This window comes from Amblyomma maculatum, chromosome 1, assembly GCF_055883805.1.
Source record: "Amblyomma maculatum isolate TAMU_Amacu chromosome 1, ASM5588380v1, whole genome shotgun sequence".
In the NCBI taxonomy this organism is placed as follows: Eukaryota; Metazoa; Arthropoda; class Arachnida; order Ixodida; family Ixodidae; genus Amblyomma; species Amblyomma maculatum.
This window is the reverse complement of record NC_139344.1, coordinates 29,415,134-29,442,613: the sequence shown is the minus strand read 5'-3', so window position 1 is coordinate 29,442,613 and position 27,480 is coordinate 29,415,134. Positions and strand designations below refer to the sequence as shown.

General features: G+C 46.6%; 1 protein-coding gene across 2 annotated transcripts; it reads left to right on the top strand.

Annotated features, from left to right (window-relative positions):
- The first annotated feature begins 2,929 nt into the window (after positions 1 to 2,929).
- LOC146202012 (uncharacterized) lies at positions 2,930 to 9,496 on the top strand. 2 transcript variants are annotated; one of them, XM_084583866.1, is made up of 4 exons: positions 2,930 to 3,426; positions 6,207 to 6,378; positions 6,852 to 6,934; positions 8,843 to 9,496. In XM_084583866.1, the coding sequence occupies exons 2-4, from the start codon at positions 6,225 to 6,227 to the stop codon at positions 8,963 to 8,965; spliced, it is 360 nt and encodes a 119-aa protein (XP_084439992.1). In that variant the 5' UTR covers positions 2,930 to 3,426; positions 6,207 to 6,224; the 3' UTR covers positions 8,966 to 9,496. The 2 variants fall into 2 exon arrangements, with proteins under 2 accessions (XP_084439992.1, XP_084439984.1); XM_084583858.1 differs by lacking the exon at positions 2,930 to 3,426 and having other exon boundaries at positions 6,164 to 6,378.
- The last annotated feature ends 17,984 nt before the right edge of the window (positions 9,497 to 27,480 follow it).

Genomic DNA, 27,480 nt, shown 5'->3' with positions numbered 1-27,480 from the left:
ACGCGTAAACCGCGTAACCGGCTTTGTTCTACAATTTTCAGCAAAGCATTTCAGAAGTTTGGCTGGGAGTTTAATTCTTGGTAGATCTAGTAGCAGTCTACACAGCTTTATCAATCCCAGTTTTATCAAAACACAACAAATCCGCCTACTAATAGCAGTGCTATAAAATTCCCAGCCAAAAGATTCCATCACTGCTGAAACGTTGTGTTGAAAATTGTAGCCATTAAGAAAAAAAAAAACGGCTACACGGTTCTGTGTGCGTTCTGAGAGTCTGATAATGTTACCGTACGCGGATGTTACACTGTGCTGACACTATTAAGAATTGGTGTAATAAGTGGGAGGTACAGCAGCTCTTTTACAGCTCAGGCTGTGTGAAATTTTTTGCCGAGAAATTCAATATCCTGTATGCTTTGCTAGTTAAATATTCGACATTAGTTCTTCATGAAATGTCATAATTCAGTATGCACGCCCATTATTTAGATTCGGAAGCTTTTTCCAAAGGATTGGAATTTAAACCGTATGTTGAGCTTCTTGATATACGTTTTCTAGTCAATTGAGTATATTTGCATTTATTTCAATTGGATGTCCATTTCCCCATAACGCGTCAATTGGTGGAAGCTGTCTAGATCGTTTACTGTATGCCGCAAATGTTTTATTCGTTGAGTGTCGGGCTGCACATGGTGCAGTCTTGTGCGTACAAGCGAATTTTCCGTGAAACTTTATGAACAATAGTGTTGCTATGTATTAATAAAAATAAAGATGCCAGAAAAGACCCCTGAGGTGGACTGTATGTAGCATCTTTTAAGGCGTAATGAGATCTACTAGACCGGTAGAGCTCACTAAGTAATAACAGCACTCTGACGAGCTGTATTATGGAGGTATTTGCGTTCAGATTACGGTGCTTACGCTTGAAAATGGCTGGTTTTTCGCCATGGTAATTGTCAGGAAAGACAGCCCTGAAAAATTACGCGTGATAACCATCGTATAAGGGAGTCTGTCAGGGCAGGCTGTAACGAATAATGAACAGAATGGAAGCTTCCCGCTGAAGCGGTCCCTGAGCGCCACACCGAAAAATCTACGTAGACGGCCAACATCCACTTGGCGGCCAAAAATAGGCCGGCAGTCCTCAGTTTGCCTTTCCTGTGCCTGCCGAGCTCACAGCACCGCACTAGAAAGCTTTACTTTTTCCTTTTTCACTATTATTTTTTCCGTTTGATTCTCGGAAAGCAGCATGGGCATCCGTCACTTTGCGACTACATGAATCTCGTTGGTCAGGAATAAGACCCCTTTAGATTGGGAATGCACCGGCCTGATGGCAATGAGCGCGCACGCAGGTGTAAGTGCTTTTTACCCACACCGCGAGAGTTGAGGGCGGGGAGCAAGCTCAAGGCACACGTTCAGAATTCACCACGCACTTACGCTCTCAATCAAGCAGAATATGATCTCATGCTCCACTTCGTAAATTCTTCGTGTGTTAATAAGCACAGCAACGGCCGTTAAAGACCAGCACAACACTCACTGCACTACATGCAGCAATGAGCCTTGCCGCCTTGCCTCCGTTCTCAATGACACTCGCATGACAGTTACTTCGACTAACATTCACAAAACTTTATGCAACCATCACTTCAAGCTGTACAACATTGTCAACATAACGATAACATGACAGGAATGACTCAAAATAGGACCATGTGCAACTAAACATTCCAGCTCGTGCATGCAAAGCCGAATTCAAGCTTGTATACTGTTAGACTCGCGCAAAACCAGAAGCTCATGTAAGGTGACCAACGTCAAAGCTCAAGAAATGTTCGTCAGGGATACGTTATCTATCTGACGGAATCGTTCTCGGCCACGCAGTACAGCCATTGCACCAACCTCGCCCAGAACGCAATACATACCCCGGAGACCGTGCGCAAAGCCTGAGGCAAACAGGCACTGAGACCAGCGACAGCCATAACAAACAATATTCGAACAAGATTCTAAATATTGAAATTAGAAGTCAATTCGCCGCCCACTGTGAACCCGCTGAAAGGTGAGACTCCACTTTACAAAAAAAGGACAAAAATAAAACTACGAAAACACTAACCCTCCTCCCACCAGGCTTACGCCCAACAGTTAGGATCCGCGAGAAAACAAACTAGCATTTGCCAGCGAGCGTACATTCCGAAACACTGCACGCAGGTTTCCGTCTATGTGTGTTGTTTTTTTTTTCTGTTCGCCCCCTTTGTTGGATGCTTCTCGCGCTCAAGCAGGGGATTTACATGAGACCGACAAAGTCGGGTCGGGGAGGCCTGTCGGGCTAAAAACCGGCTATCGGGCTCATGTATACGCTAGGGGGTCGAGCTAAACGACCGTCGGGTCGGGTCCCGCCAGCCCGACTGCAGGGGGTGGGTTGGCTCGATCCCGAGGGGCATGTATACGCTGACACCACTTTCAAGTGGCGGATGGCAGCTAGCCCTCCGCAAAGCAGCAGCGCGCAAGGCCCGGAAAGAGCTGGCGAATGCCGCATCACAACCTGCAGCGACAACCAACCTATCTGAACCGGTACAACAACGCCGGGACGGACCCGGCCCACGCCACAGGCCTCCCCCGCTACCCAAACTGGACACGAAGGTGGTCATGCGGCCGCAAAGGGGTAGCACACTGTAAAAACAAAAACACCTTTTTGGGCATTTGTCGGATTCAAAACAGCCTTACACCCTGGGTCTAGGGTGTTCGTGCCATCGGAAATCACCTCTTGCATGCCAAAGGGGTGCTTTGGTTGGAGAATATGCCTTATGGTGTTACGGGCAAGCAATATCACCTAACATGCTGGGGGTATATGGCTGCGTAACTTCGTAGCCTTTTATACACAAGCGGCGCTGCTAATATAACCCAACACCTAAATAAAGCATCAAAAGTAACGCTAAAATTAAAATTACACACGAGTGCTTTCTAAAAATGAAACAGAAACTGAAACAAAATTTCACCGCCAGGAGGCTGCCGGTAGCTACGAACGCTCTTTTCAAATTTCACAATATGGTCGTTAGCATTGTGGGGTGCGTTTCGACCACGTTTCGGCGAATGCTGAATGTGCTTCTTCGATTGTGTACCCTCGTGAAATGTGTTGCATTTCCCATGCATATGTGTTACAGAAGTGTGTACGCTTGTGAAGTGCCTTCTACATGTGGTGTTTAACGCAAACGGGCATTTATCGTGTCGGCAAGTGTCCGGGCTTCTTTTTGCTTTGCTCAGGCCGAAGGACTGCTGCACCGCTTTATGTTTGAGATGTTCGAAAGAAGAAGGCATGGACAATTTTTGTTTTCTGCGTGACTGAGAGGTATATGTGCCGACTACATTACACTCGCGCTGAAATCGCACTGGTTGGTTCGGTGCCGGTGATACGAAGGCGGACAGCGTACTTTGCGGCTGACGCAATCGTCTGTAAAGGTAAGCCTATTCTCACGCATACTGCGCTTTGTGGGAACAGTGTCCTACCGGATTGCTGCATTCTGTGTCTTTTTGTGCCGGAACGCTCCAGAATGTGCTGAAATGAAAACGTGAGACACGCGCTTGTTTTCACCTGGCTGCCAAAATGACATCGCACATGTGGTAGATGTCGCAGCGAGTTACGCAGATTTCGCGCAAGAACATCAGTCTCAACTTTCTTGAACAGAAATAATAGACAGTTTTAGTTTCACGTGCGTACAGAGTTACGTACGCAAACGTGAGAAGTCTACGTGCGCAGCGCGCATTTCGCCAGGACTACTTTTAGTTTCACGTACGTGGTGTACGTGAAGCAAAATGTATGGACCTTTCATACAAGTCTCGAAAAACTGTGCGTACGTGTTATGCCGCGCCATCTAGTACAGATGAACCAAACTAATTTTGTTTAGTCGAGCTGCCTTGAACCGAGCCACGCTGCGGCCGTAGCCAAGAGTCGGTCGAATTGGAAATTGCTGTTCTCAACGTCGTTGCTCTACAGTGAACAATTAGCAAGACGCATACCTATATGCGTCCACCGCACAGCGTGTCGCATGCAGTCTTCGAATGGATTGCATTCTCTCACGTCGCGAAGCATATCCAGATCGTCGCTTTAGGAAAAGAGAATTCGCTGGGCAACAGAACCAACAGAACTCATGCTTACAACTTCACAACCTTCTCCCTACAACGGATTGGCTCTGGTTGGCTGCCGGCTTGCATCTTGCACTCTAGCCACTTCTCGCTCAACTCTGGTCTGGCGTGACCTCGCGAGATCGTTGCTATGACGACGACAAACGCTTCTGCGTCAGGCTTAACAGCTGAAAAATCGTCCTTCTATCTAAAAAATAAAGGCTATTTGTCACTTGAAACTTTGCGCGAGGGTAAGATTGGGTAGGCTTAAAGCGAATACAACAGTTTAGAACACGATATCGCGCCGAGGGATTAGCGGCGAAGCTATTATTGCTGTGAAGCGGGCGGGCAGGGCGTCGCCATGTTGTCAACTCTACGTACGCCAGCAACGTGAAGACGCCAACGTGAAAATCCGAATCTCACGTACGTCCGTGAAACTCCCGCGGACTCTTCACGTTCTGCGCATGCGCACTGGTCACACGTAGGCGCTTCACGTACGTGAAGCTCCCACGTACGTGGAACTAAAACTCTCTAATGTATGTGGTACGTTTCCTTGCATTTTGTACGCGCAGGAGGTTCACGAAACGATTTTCGTTTCTTGACAGTTTGATACTTGCGCTCAGTTCGCAACGACTTGGTTTTGTTCTACCGTTTCCGTTCGTGCGGCAAGGTCATGTTGGCGTACTACCTTAATTCTCCTAGCACTCTCGACTCCCCCCCTCCTCCCTTATCTCTTACACTTCGCGCTCGCTCTCCTGAAACCTCTTTCATGCTTCGTCGTCATCTTTCACTCGGAGCGCTGCGCCCCCCCCCCCCCCCCCACCCCTTTTTTTTATTTACTCGGAGCATAGGCGCGCATCGTCCTGCTGCTCGGGGAGCGTCCTCCCGCAGCCCTTCTGTTTAAACTTTTTGTTCGAGGAGGCTATGTTCGTTCTCGGCGGCCGTTCAGCGCGGCACGCCTCTGCGCTCGTGCTCTCGGCATCGAAGTGCGCTGGTCGGCCGGCCTGGTTGCATAATAGTTTATTCCAAACTGCGTAAACTATATGCCGCTATCATCAGTCTATGTTAACTTCCCCGCGTCTGGATTTGCCTTTTTTAATCACAATGGGAGCATTTTTTATTTTACGGGGACCATATTTTACGGTTGCATGGAGTGTGAATTTGCATTTTTATTATGCTGCTTTTGTTATGGCGTTTACTTTCGCTCTCGAAGAATCATTTAGGTACGTATTTTATTTTCAGCAAGACTTCAATTAAGGCACTTGTACACGTGCTAAGTCAGCTGATGTGGTTCACACCATCCAGTTTTCATTATTTTTGCGGTCACATTTCAACATAACTGTTTGACCGCATTACTTGATTTTTGTAGTGTCTTTAGACTAGAATAAATGGATATTCCATACTGATGCCTCAACATTCAAGTAGAGGTCGACAGCTTGAATTCTGCGGCCAAATATTGTACCGGATGTTGCTATTACAGAGTTTGATTCTGACCAGATGTTTACTTTTTTTTTTTTGTCTTTTGCTTAAATGTACATATGAAGCGGTGATCATAGCCTTAGTCGCATATGTTTACCTTCTTTGCTCATCACAGTGCGCATATTGCAGGCAAATTTGTGACTTACTGTTATAAAAAAATTGTAATGTATGTGTTGAAAGCAGTTTACTGATTTAAAGGGCCCACAAAACAATTTGACTTTCATATGCTAACGATGCATGTCTGTAGATTGTCTCTAAGAATTGAAGCCTACTTTTTAAAGCTGAGCGGGGACCCTTAGTTTGGAGATATATTACATATTTTATTGCCATTCAGTCGTGTGCCAAGTTGAGGGAAGGAGGATAATAATTTTTGCTTTGTTTTTTTTTTATATATATTATACTTTAATTAATATTGCTTGCAGTTTGGCGATGAGTGGCAAAATACTGATGGTTTTTGCAGTTTTCTAACCTTAGTAAATATTTGTATTTGCTGTTTGCTAATGCCGGTTTTTTTTTTTTTCAGATATGTACAAAGGCATCAATTGCCTTAGCTTTTCTACAATGATGTTTAATATTGAGTTACTTGAAACATTGAGTAAAATGAATTCTTTATGGCTACCATTCACACAAACTTGCAGTTCTTACATGACGTCAACATGCTGATCAAGAAGGACGGCAAAGAGGCAGTTGAAATTGGCCTTAGCAAGACACTTGGCTTGGTTTTGAAAGACACCATTCGTGCAAGAAAAAAGGACATTGCCCGGGTGCTCGAAGTATGTTCTAAGGAAATGCGTGAAAGGAGAAAGAAGCGTAAGTATTAAGCTGTTTCCTTCTTTTGCTGCATGTGCTATCTAATTGGCAGTTTTTCGCTAAATGCCTACATTTTTGCCATTTTGCATTGCCTTATAGATATACTAAAAACATGGCTGAGCATCAGAAAGAATCATAAAACTATAACTAGCCTGTGCATTTCTTTATATGTAACAATTTTCGCATTAACTAAATTTAAATTACTTATTGTTCTTCTCCATTGTAATGGTGCAGCCTTTTCGAATCTGTTCAACTAGTAGCAGAGAATTAGGTGATACCTGATTCAAATCTTCACAAGCTTTGATAATTTTTGCTGTCAGATGTTTGGCTTTCAGTTTGTGTGCCTCTACATGTTTTCAATTTTGTTTATTTGCCTTCCTAAATTAGACAATAAATTATCGCCTCAAAACTCGGCTGTCTCTTTTTACCTACAAGGAGGTACACCATTGTTGTGTTGCTTATTTCTATTGTAGATGTACAAACAGTATGCATTCTGCAACTCTTGGCAAACATTAGGAACCAGCCGGGAGCTCTGGATGTTATGTTTGTATCATTTGTAAGTTTTCTCTTTGTCATTTGAATATTCAGGAAGCCTACTTGAAACCGACATTACTAGCGAATTTTCTTTGTTTCTAAAATGGTTTACAGTCTAACTTGTAATATGTATTAGTGATTCATAATTCAAATAGAAATACTACACAAGTTTTCATCACAACTGTGAATTCTTTGCTGTGAAAGGATTATTTGCACTATAAGTACATTCAAAAGCACTTTTAAGAGACTCCTGCCATCACATGCTTACCACGTCGTATTGCATACAAGAGTCACCTGATGAAGCACTGGTAATGTCAAGATTGGTGCAGTGTGCCATTTGACTAAGCACTCTGCTGCAGTGGACCAGCAGTGCTTTATCAGATGGCTCTTGCAGGCAGCTTGGTGGGGTTTAGCATGTGCTGGAAAGGGGTCTCTCAACCTGCTCATGCATGCTAGTACCTAACACGTTCCTAATGTCTGGAATATATAATCTGAGACTGCTTCAAAAGAAATATTTGCCACATTGTCTTATCCTACAGGCTTCTGAAGGTGGGTAATGCAGTTTAATAGTTGTTTTAAAAAATGCTGTAATTTGCTAGCCAAGTTTGAAATGATGTAATAATTTTAATTCTTCTGAGATTAGGTTTACCACATTGGTTGGGAGAAAATACTGCTGTGTTTCAAAGTTCATGCTGTATAAATATAATGCCTTCAAATACAGATGCTAACATTCCATGCATTAATCATGTGGCACTGTCATAGACATTCTCATTTATAGTAAACATTCTCAATAAATCCAAATTGTTATTTTTGCAGTTCAAGTTAGTCAGCCTATTTTTAGTATTCGAACCTTTAGTATTTTAAAGTGCTCAGACTGCCTGCCGCTATAACGGTTACAACTTCTTGAACACTTGACCTTCCTGCCGCCTCTTGAGGCTCACCACTGATGTTCTGGATGTCTATGCATACAATGTGCTATGCGTGGAAAATGTTTTAACATGCCATGCTTCAGTGTTGACATTTTTTAGAGCTTCTGCTGTTTGCTTGTTTGGTAATGCTCTGCTGTTGCACATGTAATTGTCGCTCAACTCAAAGCTCCAGTGTACACTTTCAATGAATAATGTGTGATGAAGTTTCAGAACTGCCTCATAGAGCAGCGAGAACACTTTTTCCTTGTTACTAAACCTTAAATGTAAACACTTCAGGAAGCATTTCGATGACCTAGGGCTTGGCTGGTTCATACTTAGCACAAGAAGAAGTGCAAAAATTCAGAAATGCATTATGTGTTATGTATTACATGCATTTTTTTTTTGTAGTGCCCCATCACTAAGTATGCTCTTTCCACGTTTTTTTTTGTTTGGTTCTGCAGTATCTACTTGGCCAGAGCAGGGTATGCTGTAGGCCTTGTGTGAAGCCTTCAATTGAGCCAGCTGTTAATATTTTAGTAGTAAACACCGTGCTCCAGTGCTGTTTATTGTTTATTTACATTTTTAACTATCATAATAAGCATTCCAGGTCATGTGAAATTAAAAGTTCGTGGGGCAGCATAGAAGTTCTCTAACCCAGGTGCTTTTGTTGAGTGTAGCCATTGTTGTTTGATAAAATAGCTTGCATAATCTAAAATTACCATGCAACAGCATGCTGCATGAATAAAAATGGGTTGACCTTATGTGCTCTCTTTTATGACTTGATCGGACTGCTGGCTTTGTGCCTCCTGAACCAACCATAACAGTATACTCTGCATCGTTAATTGTGAGATAACCACCAGTGGTTTCTGATAGGGCCCTTTTCCAGCACATTGCTGTACACTAAAGGGGCATTGGCGTATTCTAAATGGGGAGTAGAAAATATGTTGAATTTGCTTTTTGCCAGGTGCAGTGCATACTTATACAGCTGCTCTGTTATGCACTTCTTTCACAATTTTATCAAGGAACAGGAAGAAAAGCCTGCCACGCCGTGCGTCGGATATACTTGGAGCAGCATCAAAGAAGCTGAAGAGCATTTTTTCTTCATTGAGCAGCGGAAGCTTCTTCGAGTCATCGACTCTACTTAGGGTATTGTTCCAATAATGGGTCGATTTTGGCTGTTCAATCTGACAAATGACAAGGGGTCCGACAATTTGTGCTGCTTTATAGAGCACCTCTTTTTGGGCGTCTGCGTTTCGAAGCCAAGATGCGCTGCACGACGCTTTATTTCATCGCTTAAAGCCGAATTTTATGCAAGCGCACGCGTTGACACTGACAAAGCATAGGATTAATATTGTGTACTGCGATTATTGTTGCATACGACTAAAAGTTTTGTTGTTGTTTTTTAAGAAATATCACCATGCTGTTGTGTTCATTGTTCGGTTCTGTTTTTGAAAAAAATTGTATACTTTGTTGTCTGCATTTGTTGGAACTGTTTTGCTTCTTTCATTTTTTTAGGTATTTACGTACATAACATGTATGTTTTTGCCCGTCTGCTAGGCTCTAGGTGGAGAGTGGCAGTATTGTTAAATAAATGAGGTTCCATAGCGCGCATCAATGAAGAAACAGAACACAAGTGCCCCCCTGCCCCCTCCACCAGCACCCGAGCACCCACTAGCCCGAACCCTGACCCTTCTATGCCGAATAAAAGACTTCCAGTTTCCATCTGTGTGACATTTTTTTGTAACATGCTCTGTGAATTTGAAAAAACAATCATACTGGCATGGGCCATTCGTGATGTCAAAATAATGGCATGCAGCATCTCTTTACATGCTCATTTGGCATTATAGGTGGTTAAAGGAATACCATTAAGCTTGATTGCAAATGTGTACATAGGAAAAGCATTAGGAACATGTAGTGGCAAAAATATTTCCTAATTAGGGAATGCAGTATATGGACGTTATCCGCACTGATTTTTATCAAGGGGTGTAAGGGTGCAATGCCACTGCTTCCACCCTGCAATAGGGTGTAAAGGTGATGAAAACACCCCAGTACATTGGCCCCATAGAAGGGTGTTATGACCAACCGAAGCACCATCTTTGAGGGTGTACTGGCACTCTGAAGCCACTTTTTTTCAAGGGTGCATGGGTGTTAGTTATAGACATGCGAAAACACCTAATAAGGTGTTTTTATTTTTACAGTGCACCTTGCGGAACTACTCAACCATTGATCTGGTAGATGCAGTCATCAACGCCAGTGCCTTCCTGCAATCCAACGAGCAACAATTTATACTACGCCCCCACTACGGCTCCAATATCATGATCCTCAGCACCCCGGACGTGGAGACTGCGGAGGCCATCCAAAAGATCCGGCAGATTACCCTAGGCGACACCACATGCGCAGTACAATCTTACGTCCCATACTCCGAAAACGAGAAGCGGGGAGTTGTCCACGGCATCCCCGAGACCATCGATCCTCAAACCTTCAGAGCTGGACTGAGAGTGCGCACCCAGGGGGTTGAAATCCTCGAGGTGCGCCGCATGGGCAAAACATCATCATTGCTCATCACCCTCACCGGTCCAACAATACCACGATACATCTACTACAAAGGAGCAGAAATTCGCTGCCTCCCCTATCGACCCGCAAGACAGATGTGCTACGTCTGTATGAAACCCGGCCATCGAGCAGACGTCTGCCCCACACCAGAAATTGTAGCCTGCCGTATCTGTGGCACCCAAAATCCTGCTGAAAATCATCCCTGCGAACCGCGATGCGCACTATGCGGAGGAGGACATGAAACGGGCAGCCGGGAATGCAACGAACGTTTCCAACCATATCGAATTAACTCCTCTGCAACTAACAACGCGAGCGACCCACCTCCCGCCGACAAAACACAACTGGGGAAATCAGATCACCAATCTCGAAGCCAGCTCCCCAAGAATAAACACTCAAGACGCCGCTGGCTCAGCACCGAGGATGACACCAGCAACAGCCCGGACAGCCGTCAAAATGACCGAGCCCACAGCCACCAACGCAGCCATAGCAACCACAAGGATAAACGACCAAGCCAATTATACCCCGATGGTTCTACCGCCAACAAGAAGGCCCCTCCAGCCCACAAGGACCCGCAACGCCAACAGGCACCCGGCCTCCCTCCGGCAACGTCTCCAAATATAGAGGTAAGCTGGGCAGATAAGGGTAGCAATCCTCCCGCTCGTCCTCAGCGCAAATCCTCCACATGCAGCGAATGCTCAAACTTAACTGCCACAATAGAAAGAATGCAGGCGCAGCTAGACGCACAAGCACGCCAAATCATCCAACTCGCCTCCCAAAAACCCACCCTACCATCGGCCCCACAACCTACTGACTCAACTGCTCCCTCAACTACGCGGCCCCCAATCCCGCCACAAACACAAACAATTCAATCAAACCCCACAACTGATCTTACATTTCAGGCGGCGCCAACACTCGCTCACGAAATTAACCGACCAACGGACCTCAATTCCCCCTCGCTGAAGCAGATTACGATGGCCAACATGGGCGAGTATATGAACTACGCAGACACTAGGTTCGCAAAACAGGACTCCATCCTTGCAATAAACAACGCCATCCTCGCAATCAGCAACGAGCTCCACAATCTTCGGACTCTCATTGAGACCCAAATGAACAGCCGCAAACGACGCGCCACTCCAAGCACTAACTCGGTGAAAACCCCCCGACCTACAGGCGCTGCTGCAGCATCAGCTATGAGCAGCGATAATGAATCAGTCAGTGGCCCCTACCCTGCACATAATGGCTTCACATCATAAATCAGGCACACCCGATTGCCTCGAGATTTGGCAATGGAACTGTCGAGGCTATCGGAATAAATCTTCTTTACTCAAACAATACCTTGCCCAGACCCCTATTCGACCTGATGTGATCTGCCTACAAGAAACCGGAGCAGAAAGGAGTCCCACCCTCACCGGTTACTACACAATCCACCACAACACCTCTCCCCGAACAGCTCTGCTGATATCAAGGGATATCACGACTATTGAACATTCTTTAACAGAAGCCGATCCCATTGACCATAACTTCGTCGAAATTGTCCCTAACAAACGAGGACAGAAAAGCACCTTCGTACTGAATCTGTACCACGTGCCCAAACCGACCAACATCAATTTTAACGCGCTTTTTGCTGAGGTCATCACTATCACCCAGAACAATCAGCTTGTAATACTAGGCGACTTCAACTGCCCTCATCAAGAATGGGGATATCGGGGCAACACAAGTCGCGGAAATGAGTTGGTTGAGGCCTACAACAACGCAGACCTACATCTGCTCACCGACCCATCTCATCCCACAAGAGAAGGCATAGGCACTCAAAAAGACTCGTGCCCAGACCTCACATTCATAAAAAATGCGACTACAGCCACGTGGACAAACCTCCAAGAGACACTGGGTAGTGATCACTTCATACTCAGCATCTCCATCAGCACAGTCAAAATTCGAAAGACTATAGGTTCCGCTCACATCACTGACTGGACAGCCTACCGGAAGAATACTACCTCTCACAGCCCCATCCACTCCATCACGGAGTGGAGCTCTCAGATCAGACAAGCTCACAAGGAAGCTACGCAAACGATTTCCCGCACCACGGACACCCCAGTTATAGACTCTCATCTTCTCACTATGTGGAACGCCCGCCGGCAACTTATCAGAAGATGGAAACGTCAGAAACGCAACCGGCTATTGCGCACGCGCATCACGGAACTCACCACCGAGGCACAGAGATACGCCACAAGGCTATCCAACCAGAACTGGCAGCAGTTCTGTGAATCCCTCAAGGGAACGCTGGGAACCTCAAGAACATGGGCGATACTGCGACACCTCGTGGACCCTACCACCTCGCGCGCAGTCACAAACCGGACGCTTAAACAAATTGCGCACATGTTCCCAGGAGACAACTGTACCCTGCTCGGCGCACTCAAAACACGATACATCGGACCACCAGCCCCACCCTGCAATCTCGACTACACAGGCGTTCCAAATGAGCATCTTGACGCCCCGATCACAGAGGCAGAGGTATACGCCGCAGCCCGCTCATCCACCCGCAACACGGCGGCAGGCGCAGATGGAATCACCAATGGAATGATCAGAAACCTCAACGCCACCCAAATTAAGGCACTTACTACCTATCTAAATCAGGAAAAGTGGCCCATGGGAGACATTCCACCGGACTGGAAACATTCCGAAATTATCACAATTCCTAAGCCAGGTAAAACACCCAATCTCGAAGCTCTAAGACCTATATCTCTAACATCATGCCTCGGCAAACTTTACGAACGCGTAGTCCACACCAGACTACAAAACTTCGTAGAAGACCAGGACATCCTGCTACCCACCATGATCGGTTTCCGGAAAGGACTCTGCACCCAAGATGCCTTCCTTCTCATCAAGGAAGAAGTGTTACAACACATTCCCAGGGGGAGTGAGCATTGCATAATGGCACTGGATCTCAAAGGAGCCTTCGATAACGTCTCCCGCGAAACCATCCTAACTGAACTTAACCGAATGAATTGCGGTGAGCGCATTTTTAGATATATAAAGACTTTCCTTACAAATCGCACGGCCACCATTGGAATCGGAGAAGTGCGAACTAATTCGGAAACGGTCCCAAATCGCGGAACCCCGCAGGGCTCCATCATCTCCCCTTTACTTTTCAACATTGCAATGCTGCCCATTGCAAGGGCTCTACAAGACATTCCAGATATCGGCTACACTATCTACGCCGACGACATTACGATCTGGACAACTACAGGATCTCTGGCCACTAAAGAACAAACTCTACAACGGGCGGCCTCCAGTGTGGAAACACAAGCGGAGCGTTGCAACCTACAATGCTCGCCGGAGAAATCCGAAATCATCCGTATACGCGGCCATACCTACACTTCACCGGGACCAATTGAAGTCCGACTAAATGGCACTGTCATCAAAGAAGTAGAGCTATGTCGCATACTGGGGCTTTGGCTTCAAAGCGACAGGAAGGCTACCCACACACTACTTCGACTCAAAACCACGTCTCAGCAAATCGCGCGAATGATAAAGCGCGTCACCAGAAATAAGAAAGGGATGAAGGAAGAGGACACCATACGCCTAGTGCGAGCACTGGTCATCACTCGCCTTGCGTACGGCCTCCCGTACCAGTCTCTCCTTCGTGCGGAACAAGAACAGGCTGACGTCATCATTCGAACAGCTTACAAACAGGCCCTCGGTCTCCCGCTATCTACTAGCACAGAGAAACTCCTTGCACTAGGCCTAATTAACACATTTTCCGAAATTCAAGAAGCCACCCTCATCTCACAAAAAGAACGCCTCTTCACTACCCGTGCGGGCAGATATATACTGCAGCGCATAGGCAGCCCGGCGGACGTCACCAGGATAAACGACACCACGAACATTCCAAAGGCAATCCGTGACCGCCTACACGTGGCCCCCCTCCCCAAGAACATGCAGGCCGGCATTCATGACGGCAGGCGACAAGCTCGAATTGACAGCTTGCGACGAAGCCTTCGGCTCACTAAAAACGTCATTTATACGGACGCCTCCATGTACCCGCAATCCACACACGCGGTAGCCGTCATCACCAATGCCACGCACCAGGAACTTAACAGCATCAGCATCCAGCATGTCAACCCCGTAATCGCAGAGGCGGCGGCAATCGCCTTGGCCATCGCTCACGCGGACTCTACACACCGGAGCACTACAATAGTTACCGACTCACAAGAAGCCTGTCGCCTTTTCCTCGCCGGCCGCATTTCGTCCCGCATTGCACACCTGCTACCATCTGAAAAACCAACAAGCAATCCCCCTAAGCACATAATAACTTGGACTCCGGGGCACGCGGGATTAGAGGGAAATGAAGCAGCTGACCGGTTAGCTCGAGGACACAGCAACCGAGCGACCGGGACTTGCTCATTCTCCCCCCTAACTCCCGCGTATGGCGAAAGGCTCGCTACACTGCGACTGCAGCGCAGACAATTCCCTCCACCACATCGCCTACTTAACGCCGAGGAGGCTAGAGACTGGCGTCGCCTCCAGACCAACACGTACACTAACATACATCGCCTGCACCTCATGTTCCCGACCGAGTATTTAGACTCCTGTCCGTGGTGTGACGACACCCCTACTACATACCACGTCACCGCGGGGTGTAAGGGACACAGACCCCCGCACATCACAACACACATCTCTGAGGACGAGTGGGAGAACTGTCTGCTCAGCTCCGACCTGGCGGTTCAGCGAGGACTGATTCGCCACGCCGGCGCCACGGCAACCTTCCTTGGCATCCTGTACAGAGGAAGCCACCCATGATTTACTCCTCATTTCATTCTCTGCACCTCAATAAAAAGTTTTTCAATCAATCAATCAATCGGGCAGGCGCCTCCTCTCTTGCCTCCTTGCAGGTCGGGGACGGGACCGTGAGCTGTTCGTCTGAGCATTCCTCCTCTCCCGCCTGCGCCTGGTTCATTTGCTCGACGCACGGTGTAGCAGCGATCTTTGCCCGACAGAATCGAGCTCATGTAAACCCGGACGGGTCGGGCTGGCTAAGCTCGACAACCGGCTCCCCCCTACCCGACCCGCTTGCGTCGGGCTCATGTATACAAGGCTAAGGACGGAACATCTGCAGACCGACTCGACAGGGATGAGGCGCTCATAAACACAGAGAAGGGGAAGAAAGACGGCGCGCGCGGAAGGAAAGACATTTGTACCCCGACGCCAGAAGTTTCCCCTCCTTTTCCCTCAACCGAGGGATCCGCGGACGGCACATGGCGACACAGTGCCAAAATTACTTCTAGCACCACGCAGAATTGCGGTTAACTTCAGAAAAACATTGTATTGTAAATTTAAGACTACACAGCACTGGAGTTATGAAAAGTGCAGCTGATATTTTAAACAGACGACATGTTTTGTTTCAGCGGAACAGAGTAATGACGTAATGTCTGTCGTACGGGAATAGTGAATTAAGTTTACATGCTTATGTTGTCGTTGGAGCAATTAAATTAAAATTGATCAATCGAACTCAAGCAATGGTACATGTGTCTGCTTGACAACTAGTAAAAGAACCAAGAAATAATCCTACTCGTGCTGTGTGTAGCTTTTTGCGAGAGCAGTGGTGGTGGTGTCTATGGGGGGATTATCCTTACTCTGGTCTGTCGGCAATTCCGCAACCTGAGTTCTTAAACTTAAAGATAGTGTTTCTACCACAGTCCGCTAAAGCCAATGTTCACGAAAAACTTCGAGAGTGTTTTTTGTCACTGCTGGCCGCTCATTTCACGAACGCTCAGCGTGCACAAAGCGAGAGACATCGTCTAACAAAAAGTTGTTTCTTCAGCTTGTACCGGAGTGTCTCACCCCCGTCACAAAATTCGTGAAGAGCGCAGCTATCCGTCATGGTTGGTTCATATCAGGTAAGTTCCAGACACGAAACCCGTGCTAGCATTACGTCGATAAAACAGCTAGTTCACTCAGCCACAGCAAAGGCAGGTGAAAGCAATTATAGAATATTGGCGGCAACCTGCAGCTCCCCTGAATGATTTTTTATTTTGGTCCGTTAGACGCCCTCATTTCCTTCACCCAAAGATGCTTCCCCAAACACTCGGTATCCCTGCTTTCAGCATCATTGACTGCATAATTCTTTTCATAAACTTTAATTTGGCTTCTGATCACGGGTGTTAATCTGAGTTTACTAAAGTGGAGCTTTTGGGCTAGTTGGTATTACGCAACGAAAATATACGGCCCTATACGTGGATTGACATGGCACACTGTCACTGTGCCCTTCTTTCCCGGGGTACATCACTTCTCAACCTCTTGGAGACTCCTTTTGCAAATCTTACAACTACAGTTGAACCCTTTTATAAGATACGTGCACTGGGGAGCAGTATTTTTATCTCCAATATCAGAGGTCCCTTATAAGCTGGGTATACAATCCCATTTTCTAACCAGACCTTATTTCGACCTAGGCATCGTATACGGGTAAAATGGCAAAAAGGAAATATATATCCTTTAGCATAAGCGTTATTATCGCTTTCATTTACATACTGCATTTCCCTGATGGACCACCACACACTGAATACACCTCGCAACTTTCTTGTATTATTTGCGAACGGCGTTTGCAGCGATTGCAAAGTGCCATCACGATGTGACGTGGCACCGCAGCTAGCGATTCCCAACTCTGGAAAAAGTTCTGTGTCTCGTAACACTACACGAACTCGAGTGAAAAAAAAAAAAAAAAAACGCGCCACGTTATTGTGAATGCAGCCAGCTTACCACCAAGGTGCTAGAAGTAGCCAGAACTATAAAACATCACCAGCAGAAATATCACTCGGAAAGTTTTGCTTGTTTGTCAACGGGTAACATCGGCTGTGAGTAACAAACTTATGAATGTCGCTACTGAGATGAAAAATAAATAAAAAGCTAACAGGACATTTCTGAGTGAAGCTGAAACCATGGTGGAATAGTAACCAGAGCAGTTTATTTTTCTTGTTTATTTATTTATTGTTTATTTGGCTTGGCTATGTCTTGCTTTCTAGTCACAATGGTGTGTCTACGTCAGCAGCACCAGCTGATCGCTTTCTTCGCATTTACCGGATAGATTGTTCATATTGGAAAGGTACATCGCAAAAAGACACAAGACGAACTGTCGCAGCTTTGTAAAAGATGAAAAGAGCGAGAAAACAAAAAACTGCCGCCCTTTAGTTGCGAACACTAAAATTTTATTTCGACACCGAGATAAAACAACAAGAGAGCTGATGGAAGCCTACTTGATCCGAAAAAGACAGTCGCAATGTTTAAGCCAGCCTTCGGTTATATTAGTAGATAAGGAGGAGTCGTTTCTGGATAATTCATAATCTTGGCTTCAGTTTTCACGGGAGATGGAAGGAAAACATCCCCCAGAAATCTATCATCCGGTGTTTATGACGTATGATATGTTTTGACCCCTTGCAATGGGCTTCGCGCAAGTGCTATAGGCTTCTTGTAATCGCTTGAAAGACGTATAAAATGTGTTTCTTTCCAATAAATTTAGTTGCGAGTCAGCGTACGTCTATCCGTCTTCTTTTCGCCTTGTGTCTTTTTGCGCTGCACATTTCCAATGTGAACCAATACCCAATTGTCTATCCTTCTTCGGATAGATTGTTGTTTATACTGAAAGTCAACGTAATTGACAATTCCCGCTGTATTCTTCTAACTAGCGGACACAACATCTACGGTATATCCCTGATAGGAAGCTCCAATAATTGGAGAACCCAACGGAACTCCCGGTAAGCTCGCGCAGAAGCTCGCATGTGCAATCGCGCTTGTGCTCCTCGCGGCAAGCTTGAGGAGCTCATCTACGTTGCATTCCCACTGCAGGTGCTCCTTTTAGTCATTTGATAGACGACTGACTTGCTTTTTTTTTTTTTTTACTGAAGTTGTAATTATTCGTCATGACGCAAGCGTGTCTCTCTTTTTTTTTGTTTTCACTATAGCTGTAACTGAACCTGGCGATCGATGGTGCCGCACCTAATGTAAAAATGTCTGTTACAAGCGAGACTGAGTATACCAAAATTCAAGGCTAACTTGTCCTTTATAGCCGACTGTCTTCTACATCGAATGTCTAATAAAGCAAAGATCAAATTAATAAATTTCATATGGGTGCCATTCATTTGGGTGAACGGTGTTTCTTATATCCGACTACCTGTTATATCCATGCCTTTTATGACGGGGTTCGACTTTGTAAAATCAACATTATGTGAACGATGACGTCAACAATTATCTGCCTCTCCCATAATCGACAGTAAATGTAGGCATGAAATGGTTAGGGGCTCCGGGATGGGCTCGGTGCCTTCTTGAGACTATCAGTTTGGGCTTGCTTTTAATATATGACATGGAATCATAAGCGCACATCCAGGTGATGACCAGGAAGGACAGGATACACACGAGCGCTAACTCGCAACAATTTGTTTCAGGTCACAGAGGCATATAGCATACCTATATATTGTGGAAAAAGTGTGTACAGCAAATTGAAAGGTGTCCTAATGATCGCCTCGATGAACACAGCAGGAATGTGTGTGCACACACATCCGCCGTGCGCCCTTCGTGGGTTGATGGCCGCCCAAACATTTCCGTTTCTTCTGTACTTTTTCTCTTTTTTTTTTTCCCACGCGCACTCCGCGTGCGAGGCGTCCGCTTCTCTTCCTTGCTTAATTGTTCGTTTTTCGTTTGTTTGCCTACGTTCTCTACCCCCCTCCCACCCCTTTTCGCCCTGCGGTTATCTTCGCGGGGCGTACTGACAAGGAGTTCTGCGTACGCGACTCAACTTGTTTCGTTTGTTTGCTGGTTCGCTAGGTTGTGCTCCAAACAGGCACGCTATGTGCTCGGCCTGGTCCGCAGCACTCTAGGCCTATGGCTCAAAGTTGGAAAAAAAAAAAAAGTAGTGCGCAGCGCTCAGATACCAGCGGTTCACGATAAAGGGCAGCAAAATTAAACGAGAACCCACAGCTCATATAGTATCCCAACAAAAAGTGTCATGGCAGTTCGGTTCCAGGTGGAGCTCCAGACTGAGCCGGTTGGTTTGTATGCAATGGTGCGCCGATGAAAATTAAAGCACAATGAGGGGCTCGCAATGAGATACATAAAAGAGGAGACAACAGCCACTACCCACACAAATTTAAACAAGTGGTGTGTGTGCGTGTGTGTGTGTGTGTGTGTGTGTGTGTGTGTGTGTGTGTGTGTGTGTGTGTGTGTGTGTGTGTGTGTGTGTGTGTGTGTGTGTGTGTGTGTGTGTGTGTGTGTGTGTGCGTGTGCGTGTGCGTGTGCGTGTGCGTGTGCGTGTGTGTGTGTGTGTGTGTGTGTGTGTGTGTGTGTGTGTGTGTGTGTGTGTGTGTGTGTGTGTGTGTGTGTGTGTGTGTGTGTGTGTGTGTGTGTGTGTGTGTGTGTGTGTGTGTGTGTGTGTGTGTGTGTGTGTTTTTGTGGGGGGTGAGTTCATCAAGGCGAAATAAATAATGCAGCGTCATTGGAAAACTTATTATAAATAAGAAGAGAAAAAAAAACGTATGGAAGGTGTGGAATTCGAAACAGTGAGCTCTAAATTTCAAGCTAGAAGTAGAAATTAGACGAATTCTTGGGACATCGAGCGGCATTATTGAATTGGCATTACATTTTTAATATTGCGGCGCAGTATGGATTCGGCGGCTCGTTGCCGTTACGGAAAATATCTTGCTGCAGTTTACACACCTCACGCACGTTTTAAAAGCCTCTACTGTGCTTTTCTTAAATAAAGTGGTAATAAATGCGATTTGGAGAGTGGTTGTAGTTTCGTTCACTTAGTTTTCGTTTTGGTTTTTTATGTATAACTGGAACGTAATCTTAGACTAAGTGAATTACATATCGGAAGTAATTGTAATTTAATGTGAATAATTTCGGAGTCGTAAGTGGTATTTTTTTTATTCCTTTTTAAACGCAATTTTTCCGTGTATGCATCGGCGGCATGTACTAACATATGCAATTGTATACCTCCTAATACTCGCTAGGTTACGCGTGGCGAGAGTTTTTATCACCGAGGCATGCTCCATATTATTATGGCTGGGACTGTACATACAACGCGCCAGTGCAGCGCTGACGTGATTGTCGTTGTGCCAGCCTTCTTGCCGACTCGACTTCCTCGCGGCTCCGCTCGGACAGTTGAGACTGCTGCGACGAGCAAGCGCGCGACGATGCCAGTGGCGAGAAAGCGAGGGACTGGTGCCCGCGCGTGAGCTTCGTCTCCCCGTGCCACCACCCCCTGTGGTGTTGGTGGTCGGTGGTCGAGCGTCCAAAGAAAAAAAAAGGGGGGGGGGGGGGCGCGAAAAAAAAAATAAGTGCGTGGTGCAGTCTGTTTTTATTCTCCACACCCTCCCGTCTGCAAAGCGACGTAAAAAAGCTCACCGCTGAGCCCGGCAGCTCTGGCCGCTACTCGTGTCCTTCCTTAGGCGAGAGAGGGAAGGGCAGAAGAAAATGGAAAGGAGGAGTTCACGGTGGTACACCGCGTGGTGCCAGTTTTCCGAACTAAAGACCCGTGTCCCGGAAAGCTGGGCATGAGAAACTTTATAAGCACTTATGCGATGTCTTTCTCCCGATCCCATTGTACAGATCGTTGTACTGTGCAGGTCCATGGAAGTCAGTCCTTAAACAAGTAAAAAATATGGCTGTACCAGGGGGAGCAAAAACTTTATTTTTCAAGCTTCATAGCAATACACTAGAATTTAAGACTGATTTAGAAATGAAGGTTTCTTTCTGTACCTTGGGGATATCACTGTTTCATATGCCGCAAACCTGAAACTATCGAACACGTTTTCTTAGACTTTTGGGAAGCCTTTTTCTCCTAGGACATTCTACAACGAACATTTAAAAAAGACCTACCCGTGGATGCATTCGGAATTAGATTTTTACCAATTGAAGATAATGATCGGCTACCGCTGGACATAATCATGTTATTGGGCCTGCACAGTAACTGTCGATCCAGAATGGCTTTCAGGCATGCAGACGTTGATGCGAGGAGAATACGGCAGTATTTTCACCAATCCGTTGCGAGTGTTTTTGATGTTTTCAAGGCACAAGACGAAGTGCCTGAGTGGCTCCCGAGAATGGAAGTGTTGCTGCAAATTCCCGATTTGTAATGGGTCACGCAATCCAAATCGCGTGGTTTTAACCCATGTTGTGTGTTTGTGGAGTAATATGTTCTAAAATTTGATAATACATACGGCAATAAAGAAAAGAAAAGGCGTGGTCTAGTGGCTAGGATACCTGTCTTTCACCCAGGAGGCCCGGGTTCGATTGTCGGCGTCGGAAGATGAAGTCTCGTGGTGTAATGTTAAACACTCTGGACTTTGAATACAGCGATTCGAGTTTGTCTCGGTGAGACCTTACACTGTGTTGAATATGATTTTTTTTATATCGCACATGCATGGATAATGAGCATAACTTTATCTGTTCTCGGCAAAGAACGTGTTCCGGCGTGGTCTAGTGGCTAGGATACCTGATTTCCCCCCAGGAGGTTCAGGTTTGATTCCCGGCGTGGGATAGCGAGTTCTGGTGGTGTAATGGCTAAGATGTAATGGCACGCAGACGTGAGAAGGCGGCCGTATGGCGTCGAAGATTTCCGTGAAGCGTTGGGCTTCTGCAAATGCTCCCCTTGAGTTTACTGCCGTAGGGGCATATCAAATGAACCACGTGTGAACGCTTACGTTCGAAAACGGGGACGGGATGAGGAATGTGTTGGCATTGTGTGATTTCAAGATGACAGAGGGACAGCGTACCATCAACGATCCAGTGCACCAGGACGTTAGACTAAAGTTGCACGGGCTTGTCTACGGCTCTCAGCCGCCTATAGCGTCTTTGAGAAAGGCGATCGACATCTCAGAAGAAACGTGGCGTATACGTTACGCATCAAAACTTGCGGCGGCTGTATGTGGAGCCTTCGCCTTGTGTGCTGAGGCGCGGAGGCTCCGCTGCAGTACACAATCTTTGCGGAGAAGTTAACTTCGCTCCTCCTAGGCACTCACAAAGTGAGAGTGCCGCACAGCTCCTCGGAAGCGCAGTATCAGTGCCTGGTTAGGGGTAGCATATAAGGTAGCTGTGGCTTCCCTTGTTTTGTGGTTCAATTTGGTTTGTGGGGTTTAACGTTACAAAGCTGCTCAGGCTATGAGAGACGCCGCAGTGGAAGGCTCTGGAAATTTGACCACCATGGGTATTTTAACATGCACTGGCATCGCACAGCACACAAGCACCTTGCTTTCCACCTGCGTCGAAAAATGGCCGCTGCGGCCGGGATTTGATCCCGCATCGTTTTGCACAAACAGGGAGCGTCCTAACCACTGCTCCACAGCGGCGAAGCATTTTTTTTTTATTCATGCGGCCATACAAGTAACGCCTGTCAGAGGCAACGCTAGGTCTATGCGTGAGTCATAGCTCAGGCACATTCACAGCGTAGCTTCGTGACATTTTTTTTTCTTTAATTTTGCCGAGATGTGGAAATAAATTACAGCAAAGCAATAAGAGCACCTAAAAGTGACCGGTCAACTTTTGATTGTCTTGCATTTTCCCAGCTTTGCCTACTTCCATGTTCTTCTCCGACATTTTGTTTCTTTTTTTTTTTTTTTTTACTTTCTGACAGTACGTAGAAGCCAATACGCCTACTGCAGACCCCACACTTGCCTCTGCATCTGTCTCTACTACACCATGCAGCAGTCGACTTTGTCGCGCCCACCATTGAGATGATGAAAACATTCGGCTTTTTGGCTGAAAGCCGATAGGGAGCCACAGCGGGGAGCTATCACTAACTCTTGAACCGAGTTATACTAGTGACAGCCTTTATATGTGCAATCGCACGCAAAAATAGAAAAGAAGACAATGCCATGAGCAGAAGTCATTGCTACCTTACATGCTGCCCAGACGTGTGCGCCGCTGATGCGCTTATAGGGAACAGTGCCGCACTTAGAGTAGCACGACCGAAGTTAACTTCACCGCAAAGCAAGCCCGCTTGGTGGAGCCACTACGCTTTATCAAACGACGCTGTCACTAACTTGCGCGCTGTTGCCCAGGCACCGGGGAAAAGGCGCTCCGCAGAGCACTCGCCATAGGTGATATAGCGGCGGATACCAGCGTATAATAACACACACTTTTTGGAGGTTCGGCACTGCTCACCCGTTGACTTCCGCTGTCGATGTTGCCTTTTGTATATTTTTTTTTACATATAGTGTAATAAGGTTGATAAGTAACGGTCAAATTTGTTGTGGTGCTGAGTAGCTTGAGCGACGGGAGGGCGTTGACATTAGTGAATGGGCAGGGCCAAAAGCCGCGCCAGACGTTTTTGTGTCCCGAGAACACGATTGGTTGTACTGTTGCCTCTATTGTCTTTTTCCCGCTATCGCACCCCCGTACTTCACCTCGCTATTGTCTCTCTGTCCCTTCTATTTCCTCCGGCTGTCGCTCGGGTACTTGAGGATCTTTTCCTTCAGTTTTTGCGTTTTTTTGTAAATAAACCGGGACGGCTACTGCTGTATTGTGGCCCCAGTAAATGATAAGCTTCTTCTTCTCTTCACTGAATTTCAAGAACGCATTTCTTTTATTAATTATAATGAGCTCTTTTTCTACTCTATGGCAAGAGCAACTGCTATGCATTCGAATTGTGTATTCTGTAAATTTAACGAACGAAATGTTAAAGTACAACTATCTCCTGTCCGAGTTCCCCGGATCTTCTTCCCCATTGTTCGCTCATTTTAACCCGTCCGTTCATTCAGTGAACCTCGCCTACCTCTACCCCAGCTGCTTCAGTTGTGTTCACCCTGCCAACAGAACGTTCGGCGCCCCCCGCCGTAGTGAGGACGACCGCGGTAAGCCGACCCCACCGCCACTGAAGCAACTGAGCCTCACAAGCCGGCTTCTGAAAATGACACGGTCACTCAGCAGAGTCAGCACAGGCATATACAGGGTGTCAGTGACGATCACTGCCATTGTAAACTGTTGCATAAGCCGGAACGTACTAGAAGATCCGGACATCTAATGACAAGTTATGAGGAATCAGCTATATGTTGTTGAACAGAAGCGTATGTTGCCAGTCTATTTGCCAGCGGTCAGAATGAATGCCGCGAGCAAGCTGCAATTGAGGAAAGCAGGAGTTGCAGCCGCAGCGCAAACACCTGCTAAAGATGGCGTGCGGGCGTAAGTGCTTGAAGGGGTGTAGCGTTGGAACAAACAGTACACAGAAAGATAGACAGGATAAGCGCTTCATTGAAGCTATTGCGACTTCCGTCCTTTCCACACAGCGCGACTGACTGCCCTCTTTCATTCATTCCTTCAGGTTGTCTCACTGTACTACGGCAGATCTTTCGGCTACTCGATGAAGTTCCGTGGTTAAAAAGCAGCGTGCACTAAGACACAAACAGAGAACTAGTGTTTTCTTCTTGTTCTCTGTCTGGGTCTTAGTGCGAGCTGCTTTTTTAAACCATGTCTCACTGTACACATGGACAGCTGCATATATAGACCCCACTTCTGGCAGGATTTGGTCGGTGTTTGAGAATCACCGCGAGTTCCAATTTGTGTCCTTACACCACCATCATACCATCACACCATCTCTCTGCCGCGCACGTAGAATTGATCGTATAAAAATGCGGGGCAAACTTACAGACAATAAGACATACAATAGTAAAAAAATATTTTTTTTCTCTCTGACTTTTCTTCCAAGAGTATGGAATCCGGCGCCGCAGCGCCGCATTCCATGACAGCAATGCAGCAGATGCCACAGAAGCAGAAGCTGCGTTGTTTTAGACGCTTAGCAAACAGTCAAGGAAAAAAAGAAAACTGATTGCTTCCAGCTACGTTACGTCTCTCTTTTCAAAGCGAAAGTACCATACACAAGCCTTTCAACCTGGCCCTCCGCCCGAATACGACGGTGCGTTTTTAACTTTCACGAATTTCCGCGCGTATAGCGGCGAGAATAGCAGCACGCGGATTGGGCCAGTTCTCCTCAAAAAGCAGGTGCTCGCGGAGCTGCTGCGGCTTTCTCGAAAGGCTCGTATCCATCACCGCGCCAACGCCGTGGACGCGGGGACCGTTTTGGCAGGTCGGCGATGAACGCTTTGCGCGGCGCGGCGGCTTGCACGGGGGGGGGGGGGGGGGGGGGGGGGGGGATGCAGCGGCGGAACCAGCAGCAGCAGCTGTCAGCGAGCAAGGCCGCGCTCATCGCTTGTGTCACGCGCAATTTACCCCGCACCCTCCCTTGGCTCCGGACCAGATGCGCGGAGGGAGGCGCAAGGGCCACCTCTTTTTTCAGACATTGATCAGCGGACACTCGTCACCCGTTTCACGCGCCCTGGGCCAGAGCACGCGCCGGCCCGCCCCCGTATACCTACCCGTCTCTTGGCAAACCTCCTCCGCGAGACACTATCTATGCCGCCGCGAAGATATATCCGCTACACCCTTCCGCGCCAGTCTGATGCCCCGGAGACGCGCTTCACACATCGCAGTCTCAGCGTTGACTTCCCGCCCCGCTTCGCTCTACCGTCCAGGCTGAGTTAGGCATTTCGCTGTTGTACACAGGAGGGCAGAGCGTACGTGGAGCGACGACTCTTCGGCGCCAATATCACACTACCCACACTGTTTCCACAAAGCGTGGCACAAAATCAGCAACTTATTGCTTCGGCAAGCATAGGAATCTGTTTAACGAGAAACACTTTGCACTTTTAGGCACTGTAATCTCGAAAGCTCTAAAGCGTTGCAGGAATGAATTCAGTCGGTCTGAACAGACCTATGGTGCCACAATAGAGCGGCTTGTGTTTTGTCCGCAGAGCAATTCGGCTGGCTGTCAAGAGAGATCACTATAATAGTTTCCACCACGGTTAGCAAGAATGTGTAAAAGAATGCGAATGTGCCTTTGGCCACCGGTGGGCTCATGTATGTACGTACGTTAACCTGTGACTTGTGTGGGCCTCGAGAGAAGTTGACATGCTCGTCGCTTTGTTAAAATAACTTTTCTCTCAGAGTGGCAAGTTCGATGCTTGCTTTTCCCGCCCGTCCCTTAATCTAACGGACTTCTTTCCATTGCCCTAATGAGGGGCGAAAGTTTTGTGTCACGGGAGTTAATGTTGACGTGGCGTAAAAGTTCACAGCGTGTAGCCTATCTCTTTCTTGCTCAACAACTGACTGTATCAAAGCAAGAAGACTGTAGGCCGAAGGTTCAGTTGAGCGAGGCAGATTAGAGCCTTCCAATCTGTAACGAGTACGTTTGCTTTGTAGGTGTAATGTGCTGAAACGCAACACACTGACTACTAGTTATTTCACTAATACACTCCACAATTTTCTAAATGCTCCATACAAAAATGTTCTAAAGTTCTCCCCCCCCCCCCCTCCTCTCACCTCCTCCACCGAAAAAAAAAAAAAAGAACTAGAACTTGAATTCATAAGATTAAGACCATGAACGAGTACTATAAATCAGTTTTATGGTGGATGATGGTGATCACACTCCTATAGGCAATTTGTATACAATACCTCAAGCACCAATAAGTATAAGCGAATCAGGTGTATGGAATCTTTCCCTCAACCTAGACACAGAAAAACAACTGGCCCCGGCGACATACCTATTTCTCAAACGATATGCGAATGGATTGCAAGATACGTATGCATACGATTTAATAAATCATTATCGACAACACGTTACCCGAAGAAAGGAAATCGCCAAAGTTATCCCGGTACACAAATTCGGAAGCAAGAGCGAACTCTCTAACTTCAGATGCAACTCCTTAACTTGCACAGTGTGTGAAGTTGTTGAACAAAATCATGTCCAAGATTTCCAAACGGACTCACATGTTACTCAGACTTTGGAACTAATATTTGTTTTTTTTTTTCTCATCAAAGGCATTCGGCCGCGTTTCAGAAAGAAAACGTTTTAAGAAATTGGATTGCAAATTGAGCAGCAGTCTTGTTACTAACTGAATTAAAGATTATTCCTCAGATCACTCCACAATATGTTCAGAAGATTAACAGCCAGTGTTCCACAATTGAACCAGTATCATTAGGAATGCTTCAGGGCAGAGTCTCGGCACCAGCTTTATCTGTAATCTTTATTAATAGTCTGCCCTCTTAAGTCAATGTTAATATTAAGCGT